Below are 12,478 nucleotides of genomic sequence, written 5' to 3'. Positions count from 1 at the left end.
ATGGCAAGTAAGTGGCACTCTTCCCTATGGCCAAGAAATTGATCCCTGACTCAGTGCAGTGACAGTAGATGCCATTCTTCAGATGAGAGATTAAAAACTGAGGTCTTGACTCACTGTGGTCATTAAAGATCCCATGGCACTTATCACAAAGAGTAGTGGGTTTCCTGGTGCCGGGTGCCCTGTATTCTCTGTATGAACGATGCTATACAAATAAAGCTTATTATTATTATTATTATTATTATTATTATCATTATGCTTTGCCTAATCACTCATCTTTTCACAAAGGAATGATACACATTTTACTGATTCTGCTGTAAACTTATGAGCAACAGCTATATGTAGGCATATGTCATGGCAGATTGTTTTAGTTGCACATGAAAAAACAAAACCTTATAAGGTATTTTTTTTGACGGTAAGATGCATTTATTACATTTGAAAGTAATGAATGCATTTGATTTCAATTCAATAATGCTTCAACAACATCCAAACAGATTGTGCTACGACTGTCTATGTTCTACAACAGGATGAGGGGTTAGAAATGGAAACTTGAACAGTTTGTCAGGGTCACTTGTTTTAACACCCTCTCTTCTTGATGATGTTGAAACAGATAAAAAAGGGAAGGAAATCCTCTGCAGAAAACTTTCTGTCCTTCACATTTTAGCATGAGCAACAGTTGGACACAAACTAGTGTTTCTCCTTGTGTAGATTATTCAAGACCTCTTTACTCAGTAAGTACACTCTGCATCTTCTTTAATGTTTTGAAAATGTGTTTACAGTATTGTGAGCACCCAGAAGAATACTCTAAACTTGTGATGGGTTTCTCTTCAAGTTGTCTCCTTGTGCTGTAAAAATGTCCCCTAAAATCCTTTGGATACTATTTGGAGGACTGATGGTTACAATTCCAGGTATGATGGCATTACATAACTGCTCAAATGTGCGCATATACTCAGAGGCGGACAGAGTACACAGCTTCATTACTTGAGTAAAAGTACAGATACCCCTTGCTAAATTTGACTCAAGTACAAGTAAAAGTACAACAGACAGATGTCTACTTAAGTAAAAGTACTTGAGTATCATGAGTACATTTTCTAAATATTGCATTACTACTGCCACAGTGCTTACATTTATGTACAGAAATGTCCTACATGGAGCTATGAAAAATTTTAATGTTAATACCTTGGAGAATGTAAAAGGAATTAAAAGTAAAATCAAGTAATTTCCATCTTTTTACCATGTTTCCAGGGATGGGCAGTATTTCTAATAAATGTATTTAAAATACGTATTTCAAATACAAAATACTATTTTGTTATTGAAACACTTGAAGCGAAAACTATCATTGTAACTTGATGGTGAGGTGGGGCCACGGGTTGGCACAACCTGCTGCGTCTTCATCCATTGTTTCGTCCATGGTTTCGTCTCTTATCTAAATCTGACCATGGAGTTGACTTTGGCGGAAAGCTGAAGGTGATTGCTGATAGGCTGTCCCAATCAGTGGCACCTGCACAATCCAATCACGTTTGAGAGGGAAACAACAAATTGAGGGTTTCCTACAGTTCTCTTTTTTTAAGAAGTAAAGGGTACTCACGGTTAAAGGAATTATCCGGAGTAAAATGCACTTTAGGTCGATTTACGGATGATTAGGGGTACATACGTTGAGTTGACATCAAAATCATGTCATTCGGATGTGTTTTTAGAAAGTTCGATTGTACCGTTTTCAGTCAAAACTCGTAGCCTGGAAGTGAGCAGGGCATATCAATTTAGCTACAAAACGCTATTTTTATACCTCTTCTACAGTTCCAAACAATATAACACTTACGTGGTAGTGAGTAGAGGGTCCCTAAAGCCAAACCGAAGTATCCCGAGGTCTTTATGTGGTCACATAGAGAGTCCAGAATGAATTAAAAAAAAAAAAAACGAAATTGTGAATTTCCAGAGCGTGTTACAACACACTCAGCAATCGACTCCTACGGACTTTCCCCTGAAGATGGCAGCAAAGATGGCAACATTTCCGGAAAGGTACTGGCTTGATGAAATTCATTCTGGACTCTCTATCCGAACACATAAAGACCTCGGGATACTTCGGGATACTTCGGTTAGGGACCCTCTACTCACTATCACGTAAGTGTTATATTGTTTGGAACTGTAGAAGAGGTATAAAAATAGTGTTTTGTAGCGGCGAAATTGATATGCCCTGCTCACTTCCAGGCTACGAGTTTTGACTGAAAACGGTACAATCGAACTTTCTCAAAACACATCCGAATGACATGATTTTGATGTCAACTCAACGTATGTACCCCCAATCATCCGTAAATCGATCTAAAGTGCATTTTACTCCGGATAATTCCTTTAAGGATAGAAATGTAGTGGAGTAAAGAGTACAATATTTGCCTCTCAAATGTACTTGAGTAAAGTCATGAGTACTCCCCAAAAATGATACTCGAGTAAAGTACTCAAGTAAATGTACTCTGTTACTGTCCGGCTCTGCATATACTATTTAAGTTTGCTTCATTTCTTCCTCATACAACTTTTTAAATTCACTCTGAAATGTGAAATGAAATGATTTTGAATCTGTACAATGTTACATTTAATGAATCATCTCTGTAGGTTATTCTGTAAGTGATGGTCTTCAGGTCGCACGGCCACTGACTGGTGAGGTGACTTATTCCAGCCAAAGTCTGTGTGTGCTGCAGGGAGCCTCTGTGGTGCTGACCTGTTCCTACACAGCACCCAGGAAGCAGCCAGTCTGGTCCACATTCTGGTTCAGTCCCAAACTAAGTGGTAAATGGTGGAGTGAGGAGCAGCCTGAGGACCTGCTCTTAGACCCAGAGTTTGCAGGCCGTGTGGCGTACAGCAGGACAGAAGACAGAAGCTCCACTCTCACCATCACTGACATGAGACTGAGTGATTCAGGACTGTATCGCTGCCTGTTCATATCTGACCAAGGGACACATTCTGACTTAACCGGAGTCAGTGTTACAGTCACAGGTAATTTGTCCAAATGAAAAGCCCATGTTATGCTTTTTATGAAATATTATTGAATTAAAGCCATTTAATTTCTCTACAGATCTGAAGATTAAAATGGTGGGCTCTACATCAGTGGACCTTTCTTGTTCTACATTGTGTAGTTTGACGTTTAAAATGTTGAATGTTCCCTCAGAAGTAAAATATTTATACTTCAACATATATGAAAATGGACAATTTAAAAAACACATTTACCCCAGCACACCAACATTACCTCTGAGTAGTGGTGACGGGGGAAGTTACTCTTGTACTGTTGGAGGCCTTGATCAACTCCGTTCACAAGCAGTATGTAAGTTAGCTCACTTTTATGCCTTCATTAAAACACACAAGAGATTTTTATGTGATTTATACGATTATGTGTTTGTTTTTAAACGTTAGCTTAAAGATACTGTATGCTGCCTTTTCCTATTTAAACACACTTATTTTCAATGTATTCCAGGTGTGCGGGGTAATACATGCTGGGGTGTGTCCTATTCAGACAGGAGGGTCTGTGCTTTAAGAGGCTCCTCTGTCCAGCTGTTCAGCTCTTACACGTATCCCAGAGGTCTCACAGTCAAATCTGCATTCTGGTTTAACAAATGGGAAAAAAGAAACCTAATAGATTTGCGTAGTATGGAGCTTTTTAAAGATCGCGTAACCTACCTTGGAAATTTGCAGGATCATTCCAACCTGACAATTCGAGATGTGAGAGAGAGAGATTCTGGAGAATATTGTTTTAGGTTTACAGCAAACGACAGCTATATTGGTAAACCAGGAGTCATCCTCAATGTGACAGGTATTACTACAAATTTGACACTACTTATTTTGAGTTATGTTGACATTATGCTCCATACTTGTAGTCCACCATCATGGTTGCATCCTGTTTTCTGTTTGTTTGGTTCCAGGCCTGCAGGTGCGGATGAGTGCTGACCACGTCAGCGAGGGTCAGAAAGTGACCCTGACCTGCAGCACAACCTGCACTCTGAGCAACAACCCTACTTACCTCTGGTACAAGAACGGCAACCCCGTACCTCACAGACACACAACCAGGAGCAACAGGCTGTACCTGATGTCCGTCAGCAGTGAGGATGGAGGTGATTACACCTGTGCTGTTAAAGGACATGATCACCTCACCTCTTCTGCAGTCACTCTCAGCATCGGTAAGTTCTTTTCATTACTGGAGCTTCTTTCTGAAACCAACAAAAAGGGTCATGCTCCTACCTGCAAAAACTACGTAGTGCAATACCAGGTGTTCAAAGTGCGCATCTGCAAAGTCAGAGACCCCATTCTAAGTATGTTTTAATCTTTTCATTTGTTTGTGTCTATTTACCTCTTTATAAAAGCAATTTTGATATTCAATCAATCTTTTGAATCATTCGATCAATTTGATCATTCAGGTATATTACAGTTTCATTGTAACATAAAAATGTTCTTTTGATGTTTAAGCCCACAGTGGATCAGAGAATCACTCAGGTGTTTATGCCTCAGTTGGAATCCTCCTCCTCCTCCTCCTGGCTGTGTCACTGGTCTGTGGTGCTCTGTGGATGAGGTGAGAAATGTGTATTTTACCAGCAGCACACACAACAGGAGGCTTTTGACTTTGTTATAACCAGCGTGTCCCATGTGTTTGTACAAAGGAGGAGGAGAAGTAGCTCATCACAGGAAACAGAAAACACTGGAGGAAATGGCCAGGTAATCCTTTAAAATGTGAACCCAGGGTGTCCATCTGAGACTTTCCTATATTGTGGTGAAACCTGTAATCTTCATCCATCTTTTCTCTCTCCCACCCAGACACACCCTAGTACTGCATGCAACAGTGATCCAACAAAAGTAGAAGATTTGGAGGACGAGAACGATATTCAGTACTCCAGCATTCAGTTCCGTTCACCTAACAACGGAAACAACAACCTCCAGCCAGCTCAGAGAGAAGACGCAGGGGTGCTATATGCCTCTGTGAAAGTCCCTTCAACTGAACTGGTCTGAACTGGTTACAGTGCAACTGCTTTTTGCTATTCTTACATTTCACAACAAACCACTTTTTTTCCTTCAAAGTTGTGGAGCCTGGGCTTTGGTATTATGTCATGACTCTATTACAAGACTCATTTATCCAGTTAGTTTTATATATGTAAATATAATTTTTTGGAATGTCACAATCTGCATTACTGTAATTGAGGATGATAAATGAATGACAACAAGCAATAGTGAATAGTACTGTTTTACATCCAGACATGATTATTTTCTATTCTCTATATTCACTGTCTTCCTATGTGACAGTCTAGAAAAAATCAAGACTTGACCAATCAAGACCAATTAATCTTTGAAAGAATAAACCCTAGAAAGTCAATGTTTTAAATGCTGTATTTCCTATTTCCATTTGAAAATAAAGCAAAAAAAAAATTGCAAGATGGAGTGAATAATCTGTTCTGTCTACGTACAGTTTTTCTCCGTTGCAAGTTGCGTTGCACTTGTAAACTACACAGTGGATAACCTGCAAAAGCACACAATTTGCTGAAAATGCTTAGTTTGTCTCAAATGAAAATATTTATACCAATAAACATGTCAGTGACACCAGAATTACCGTGGTTTCAGCATGATTCACAACTCTGTGAGAGTTAACTAGAAGGTAGAGTTGTATACAGTATGTGTGTATATGTTTATGGTTATAGTGATTGGTAAAAATATATAATTACATTTTATAACCACATTTAAACAGCTATTTTTAATGTCAATGTAATGTTTATTGATGTAATTGTAAGTTGTCTGTGACAAAACGTTTGCTAAGAACCCATAAACATATATTTCCATTGCAAACTTATTATATGACAGAACAGTTTGACCAGTTTTCAGCTGGGAAGGTTAAGTTTGCACTTAAAATATACACTGAGCACTCTTTTTGTGCATTCATTGTTTTGTTTCATACAAGGAACATCGCATTCTTGGTTACTGTAATTTTGAATAATATGGTTATAGCATTGATGAATGATTTTGACATTTACACGATAATGTTTGTACAGTTTACTTTTATTTTTTAATGTTATGTAACAGAAAGGCTACAGAAAACCAGGACTGATGTTAGCTGTTCTGTCCACTGCTAATGATGCTAACTGGTAGATTTGTCACTGTGAGTAAAAGCATCTGCAATATGTGCTGCTCTGCATACAAAACCATCTCTGCACCATCTCTCTCCAGGTCTTGGCAAACGAGGAATTATTGATATCATACCACCTAAAAGTCACATCCTACATATTTCCCCAGCTTAGTACTGCAAAGTACTGCATGTACATTTGACTGACGAGTTCAGTGATGAACTTTATTTCTGGTCACTGATCCTGAGACGCTGCCCGTTTTTTTTAAAGTGCTAAAATCAGCCATGTCAGCCAAGCTGCATTTAGACTATAGTTCCATTGCCAAATCAAAATCCAACAAGACAGGCTTTGTACACAGTTTTCTGGGAATATTTACATAAAATACACATCTTCACTGAAAACAGCATCAGAGTTCGTCCAGATCTCTACTCTTCATCAGGATCTTGGCCTTGACATCTTGCAGGTGCCTCACCGTTTCCACCAGCGGGGCGAAGTTGTCCTGGACAAGACCCTCTTGTCTGCCGCAGGTGCGCAACTCTCCAACCCAGCTCAGGATGCCGCCCAGGTGCTCCTGCACCTCCTTCTGTTCTCCCAGCTCTGCCAGTAAGGCCTGCTTGGCACACACCTCTGCCTGATAGGCCTGGTGGAGCTCCGCCAGCGACCGCTCCATCCTCATCAGCTCCTCCGACCCCTGTGGGTACTTCCTGTGGGACTCGTCCTCTGGCAACAGGACGTTGGGGGGCACAGAGAGGATGTTGTCCACCAGGAGCGTCTCCATGCGACTGGACAGCAGCTCAAAGCGCTCCTGTAGGAACTGGAGCAGCTTTTGGCTGCATTGCTGCATCTTGACACACAGCTCCTCTGGTGGCTCCTGCCCCGCAGGGCTGAGCTTGCGCTTGAACACAGACTCCACCACCAGCATGAGCTCGTACAGGCTGTCGTGGAAGGCACTGTAGATCCTCAGCATGCACGTCTGAGGAGTGAAGCCAAAGAACTGCGCCTCATACAGCTTCAGAGAATCTGGTGCCACTGCAACAGAAGACACAGAGTACACAATAATTACAACTACAGCATGGTCAATGAGAGGTTAAATTGCAAGCACAGTGAATATTATTTTACTCTACATGAATTATATATCTGTATATATTGTCCTGTGCATGCACCACCTGTCTATACTTCACGTCACATTGCACTTTTCTGCTTTTTTGCACTTCTGGTTAGACGCAAACTGCATTTGTTGTCTTTGTACTTGTAATGACAAAGTTGAATCTAATCTAATCTTATCTAATTATATGACACAGCTGAGCTGTTAGATGACTGACATGAGCATTTGTTGCCAAATGTTGCCTAGTTTCACCCCTCAAGAAAACACACTGGCAAGTGATTCAGGTAAATCAGACTTCTTCACTGGGATTAAGTTAAGAATATTTGACATATCCAACACTTGCGATGACAGATGAATTTCAATTCAGACTTCAGACTTCTTGGTGCCAAGTCTGAGTACATTTGTAACACCAAGATGTGCTTCATTACAACATAATATGCGAAGACACAAGTGTTCTTTTGTTTTGTGTTGAAACCGCTTGTCACAACTTTGTACTGTCATCCCTTTGTACCCTGAGGAACACGTCAGCGGTCACTTTATCAAAATATCTCACTATAAACAGTCTGCTCGCGCCTGTTAAATTGTGGTGGCAAATTAGCTCTTTATGTTTGCAAACTAGCTAACGTTATAGGTTGCAAATAAGAAACAACTATAGCCATCTGCGGTTCTAATTAGAGGCGAGCATTTAGTCAAGATTAATGACAAACTGAACTGATTTATTTCTAAATGCTAAGTTTTTCTTCTGTCGATTTATAAAAAATAAATAACGGATCGTGGTGGCTAAAGTAAGTTTTAAAAAGACTTCCTACCAATTTTCTCTGCTGCTTCGTCCATTTTTCCAAAGTACCCGCGCTCTGTAACCTTGCTTCGCTAACGTTTATCGAAGCGTAGTGCCTCGAGGCTTTACCACATTACCGCCATCTAAAGTCGTGGAGGCGAATAGCCTACTTACTACGGTGCGGCATATTCATACTAAAATCCAAGCTAAAATCAGTGGAACAGTGGGCCACTTCATGTAGGCTAACACCTGTCCTATAGTATATTGGTTGGTCCAAAACATTTGAAAGGGATTAAATAATAATAAAAAATAATATATTTTATATATATATATATATATATATAATAACTATTTCAATATTAACCCTGGTCAGGTGTTCATATTGTTACTCAGCCAACTCACAAACCATATTATTAAGCTTTTAAATCAATACATAATATTTAGCTCAATTACCTATAGTATAGACATAATTTATATGTCTATTATATTATATATTTTCCATTTAGGCCTACCCCTGTGAGATCACATTTATGATCATTTGAAGGATTTTATACCAAGTTCAATAGACAGACTTTTGTTGTTGGTTTGGTATGCATAATTACGCTGCGGTTGCCAGTGTAGAATAAATAAAGTTTAATTATTTTAAGTAATCACAAGCTCATACACGTCATTATAATACAATCAAGGATAGTCAGGGATGTCATTGTAGATAACATTGCTGTATTGCTCCTGGCAATGTCCAACAACTTTGAGGACTCTTGCTAAACGGCGGTCCAAGGCTACAAGGTGTGGCTCAGACAGAAGAGGAGCTACAGCGGTCAGAGGGTCCTGTGAGAGTGACGCCCTCATGACATCACTGAGGCGGTACTGAGGCAGGGCCAGGAGCTGCAGCTTCATCAGAGTGGAGCGGCGGACCCTGTAAGGAGGTAAGAGACAGTCAAGGGAGGTTTGGCTTCTCAGCTGTTGATTCCGCTTTGCCTTTATAGCCACCAGGGGTTTACCTGCAACACTGCTCCAGGGGTGCTAATATAGAGGGTTCATCTTTGGAGAAACGACCAAACCTGTATGACATGGAGAGCGTCAGTACTAAACACACACACACACACACACACACACACACACACAGGTTGTGAACACTTACGCTCTCCCATTGTCTAAGTGTATGAGGAAGGTGATATTGCCAAACTTCTCAAATGTTTCGTAATGATGTCTGTCCATGTTACCTAACATGAAAAAATCAGTCAAGATTAAATTCATGAAAATATGACAGCCATCAATTATACAAGCTCCTTCTGAAGCTGTGATGGTGGTGGTGACATGGACTAACTCATGAGAAAGTCCAGGATGGCCATGTCAATGACGTCTACTAGCCGTGTTCCTTGGTTGTATGGTGGGGTCTTTTTCACGGTATCACAGTAATCTTTCTCTGTCTCCCACCTATGATACAAGAAAACATTTTATATCAGTATTCAGTATTTCAATCCTCTCTGTTTTAGATCTGGGAAGGTCGTCAACTAACTCTACTAGTTTACAATTTCTCTGTTCAAACATGATAATTTATGATTATGAACTAAGAGCACAGTACTGTGCACTACGCTCCATACAAAGCTAGTAGTGTAGTGTGCAGAGATCACCCACTGTGCCACAGTACTATGCACTACACACTGCGAAGCTTATAGTAGTGTAGAGTGCAGAGATCACCCACTGTGCCCGTTTACTGCGGCTGTAGGAACGCCTCCATGGGCTTCTCCAGGAGCGGCGCGGAGCCAAGGAGAGGTCAGGCAGCATGGTGGCCATCGAGGCCTCCAGAGCACGAGGGCGGCCACACACGGCATGCTCCGTGGAGCAGTAGTATGAGCACTGACCATAGAAACACGTGTTACCCACTACAGAGGGGGACATGTGAGAGAGAGGGGGATACCGCCATGCTTATCATTAATAAAATGTGTACATGGTCACACATCTAAAGCTATGATGGGCATACTCATAGTTTAAAGTTTGTCCAATTCGCCGAATAAAATAAACACATACCTGGTGAATTAAAGAAGGTTTTTGCCAGTTTTCTGTCAGTGGTTATGTCTTTGATTTCTGTAATCACATCAACTAGCCTGCCAACAGCAGGTGGGACTCTTCGGAACCCCAAAATCCTAGTCAAAGTAAAGAAACAAATTGTTACATGCTATTAAACACTGCTTTATTCTTACTGTGAAATACAAAAAAGTCCTCAAAAAGATGTGATGGTGGTTTAAACCATCTACCTAGATGATATGCACCAATAATTTAAACCACCTACCTATCTAGATGATATGCACCAATTTCAGCATTGTGTCTTTCGAAGTCAGAGAAGTAATACAGATTGTAATTTGTTTCATCATCACGGTCTTGTCTGAAAAAGAGCAGAGTGGATTTAGAGCTGAAGTCTCAAACAGATTGAATATGAAGACAGAGTCACCAAAGTGCTTCATGTGGGAATTACCGACTCACTTCATGGGCTTGAAGAGCGACTGCCCGTAATTAGGAAATGACATCACCAACTTGAGCTGAGTGCCTCCGGTCTTCTGCACTAAAGAGCACACACACTGTCACCATGGAAACTACAATGATCATAGGATGCAGATATGGCAAGAGAATTCAGAATTTCATCACAGACCATTACAGACCATAATTACCGTAACCAGGGTAGCATACAGCATACCAGTACATATGTGAAGGTACATGACAAAATAACATGTGAAAATTGAGTAAGAGAATGAGATGAACACCCTGTAGCACCTCAGCACTTCCCTATTCTCTTCAGCAGAGGGACCTCTAGTGGCTGCTGATTGTCATGACATAAAATGCCAACCAGAGCAGGATGTGTAAACAGAGCAGGAGCATCGCTGGACTCTACTGGGGCAGATCCCTCCATTACTCAAATCACACTCTTTTGCTCTTGACTGCTAGTTGACATTGAGTTTCTGTAGTGCTCGTTCTTACCCGCACTGACAACTGTAGTGCTCGTTCTTACCCGCACTGACAATCTTGTGGGAAGTCAGCTGCTCCTCCAGCTGACGCAGATTGGGATCATTAGGGTCATACAGCTGCCAGCGCGTGATGCCCAGGTGGAAGCGTAGCCAGGGCGGGTAAGTCTCGATGTCATTGTTCAGGTGAACTGCATCGTATCCCTCCTCACTGGCGCTCAACCTGAGGGAGAGAGAAGCACAGAGAGGGACGGCCATGTGGGATTGTGTGGAGTATTCAGGCCGGAGGCAATAACTTGTCCTTACAGTAGATACTGTAGCACATTTAGTACACTTTAATACACTATGCAATGTCCAAAACGAGGTGATATTCATAAAACGAGGTGATATTCTTCTGAATTGTAGATGTGTGTGTGTGTGTGTGTGTGTGTGTCTGTCTGTGTGTGTGTGTGTGTGTGTGTGTGTGTGTGTGTGTGCATGTGTGTGTGTGTGTGTGTGTGTGTGTGTGTGTGTGTGTGTGTGTGCGTGCGAATGTGTGCGTGCGAATGTGTGTGTGTGTCTGTGTGTCTGTCTGTGTGTGTGTGTGTGTGTGTCTGTGTGTGTTGTGCCTCACCAATGAGGACTCTCCAGCTCATTCTCCTTAACCTTTGGCTTCACTAGGAGCAGCCAGTCGTCCTCCTGGAGAGGCGGTCCAGGGGGCTTGAAGAGCGGGTGCTGGAACAGAGCCTCAAGCTTAGTGAGGTTAGGCTTCAAAGGCTGAGGGGAACTCACAGGTCTCGCTCTGGCCATCTCACCGAGGGGCTCGACAATTCCACTCTGCTTTAGCGCTGAGCTCTCTTCCCGTGTCTGAGCGACCACTTGGTGGTCTCCGCCAACATCCATGGAGGAGACGCGAGGCTGTCTCAGGCCAGAGGGGGCCTCCCTGTGGCTGTCCGTACGTGGAGCAGCGTTGGGGTCGGCGAGGGCCCTGATGGTCTCGCTGGGGAGTTGGGAGTGAGGCTCACACGGAGTCTGGTACACGGAGAGGGTGAGCATCACCAGCAGGAGGTGAAGCAGCACAGACAGACAGGCCAGCCCCAGGCACAGCGTCCGCACACGGCCACGCGTGCACCAGCGCATCACACTGACCACAGATCAGACAGGCAGAGGCACTGAGTACAGACCCAAAGCATCACACTGACCACAGATCAGACAGGCAGAGGCACTGAGTACAGACCCAAAGGCACCAATGTGGGGTATGCCACCTTTTTTGATTACTTATCTGTGATATGATTTGACAAAGCACTTTTCACAATATTATGACAAACATTTTTCACAATTATGGAGAGCTATAGAAATGTGTTACCTCTGAAGTTTATCAATCCTTATTTGAACAGAAGTCATTCTTTGACTTTACACGTTTTAGGGAGTCAAAAACGCTGTGCAAATGAAATCTCAAGCAAAAACACCTACTTACACACTCCTCTACAAGATGAAATGATTCAAAGGACTCCTTCCCAGTGCCAGTGCGAGACTGGACAGCTTGCGCTGTGTGCCTTTATTTTTTTGT

The 12,478-nt window shown here is 41.9% G+C and overlaps 3 protein-coding genes across 6 annotated transcripts; 1 reads left to right on the top strand and 2 right to left on the bottom strand.

Annotated features, from left to right (window-relative positions):
- Positions 1-660: 660 nt before the first annotated feature.
- LOC125298002 (sialoadhesin-like) lies at positions 661-5,606 on the top strand. Of its 2 annotated transcripts, XM_048248617.1 has the most exons (9): positions 661-728; positions 830-905; positions 2,605-2,985; positions 3,065-3,310; positions 3,461-3,796; positions 3,906-4,160; positions 4,447-4,549; positions 4,638-4,692; positions 4,792-5,606. In XM_048248617.1, the coding sequence occupies exons 1-9, from the start codon at positions 663-665 to the stop codon at positions 4,981-4,983; spliced, it is 1,710 nt and encodes a 569-aa protein (XP_048104574.1). In that variant the 5' UTR covers positions 661-662; the 3' UTR covers positions 4,984-5,606. The 2 variants fall into 2 exon arrangements, with proteins under 2 accessions (XP_048104574.1, XP_048104576.1); XM_048248619.1 differs by lacking the exons at positions 661-728; positions 830-905; positions 2,605-2,985; positions 3,065-3,310 and having other exon boundaries at positions 3,431-3,796.
- A 397-nt stretch (positions 5,607-6,003) lies between these two features.
- Positions 6,004-8,201, bottom strand: mis12 (MIS12 kinetochore complex component). Its single transcript, XM_048248543.1, has 2 exons — positions 8,001-8,201; positions 6,004-7,115 (listed from the first exon to the last, which is right to left on the bottom strand). The coding sequence occupies exons 1-2, from the start codon at positions 8,023-8,025 to the stop codon at positions 6,493-6,495; spliced, it is 648 nt and encodes a 215-aa protein (XP_048104500.1). The 5' UTR covers positions 8,026-8,201; the 3' UTR covers positions 6,004-6,492.
- A 386-nt stretch (positions 8,202-8,587) lies between these two features.
- Positions 8,588-12,478, bottom strand: fam20cl (family with sequence similarity 20 member C, like). Of its 3 annotated transcripts, none has more exons than XM_048248434.1 (11): positions 12,386-12,478; positions 11,543-12,052; positions 10,977-11,152; positions 10,454-10,532; positions 10,263-10,355; positions 10,001-10,116; positions 9,675-9,855; positions 9,297-9,406; positions 9,111-9,192; positions 8,971-9,030; positions 8,588-8,885 (listed from the first exon to the last, which is right to left on the bottom strand). In XM_048248434.1, the coding sequence occupies exons 2-11, from the start codon at positions 12,046-12,048 to the stop codon at positions 8,651-8,653; spliced, it is 1,638 nt and encodes a 545-aa protein (XP_048104391.1). In that variant the 5' UTR covers positions 12,049-12,052; positions 12,386-12,478; the 3' UTR covers positions 8,588-8,650. The 3 variants fall into 3 exon arrangements, with proteins under 3 accessions (XP_048104391.1, XP_048104392.1, XP_048104389.1); XM_048248435.1 differs by having other exon boundaries at positions 12,382-12,456; XM_048248432.1 differs by lacking the exon at positions 12,386-12,478 and adding an exon at positions 12,275-12,372.

This window comes from Alosa alosa, chromosome 7 (assembly GCF_017589495.1).
Source record: "Alosa alosa isolate M-15738 ecotype Scorff River chromosome 7, AALO_Geno_1.1, whole genome shotgun sequence".
Lineage (NCBI taxonomy): Eukaryota > Metazoa > Chordata > Actinopteri > Clupeiformes > Clupeidae > Alosa > Alosa alosa.
The sequence above is the reverse complement of the archived record's forward strand: the minus strand, read 5'-3'. Positions and strand labels throughout refer to the sequence as shown.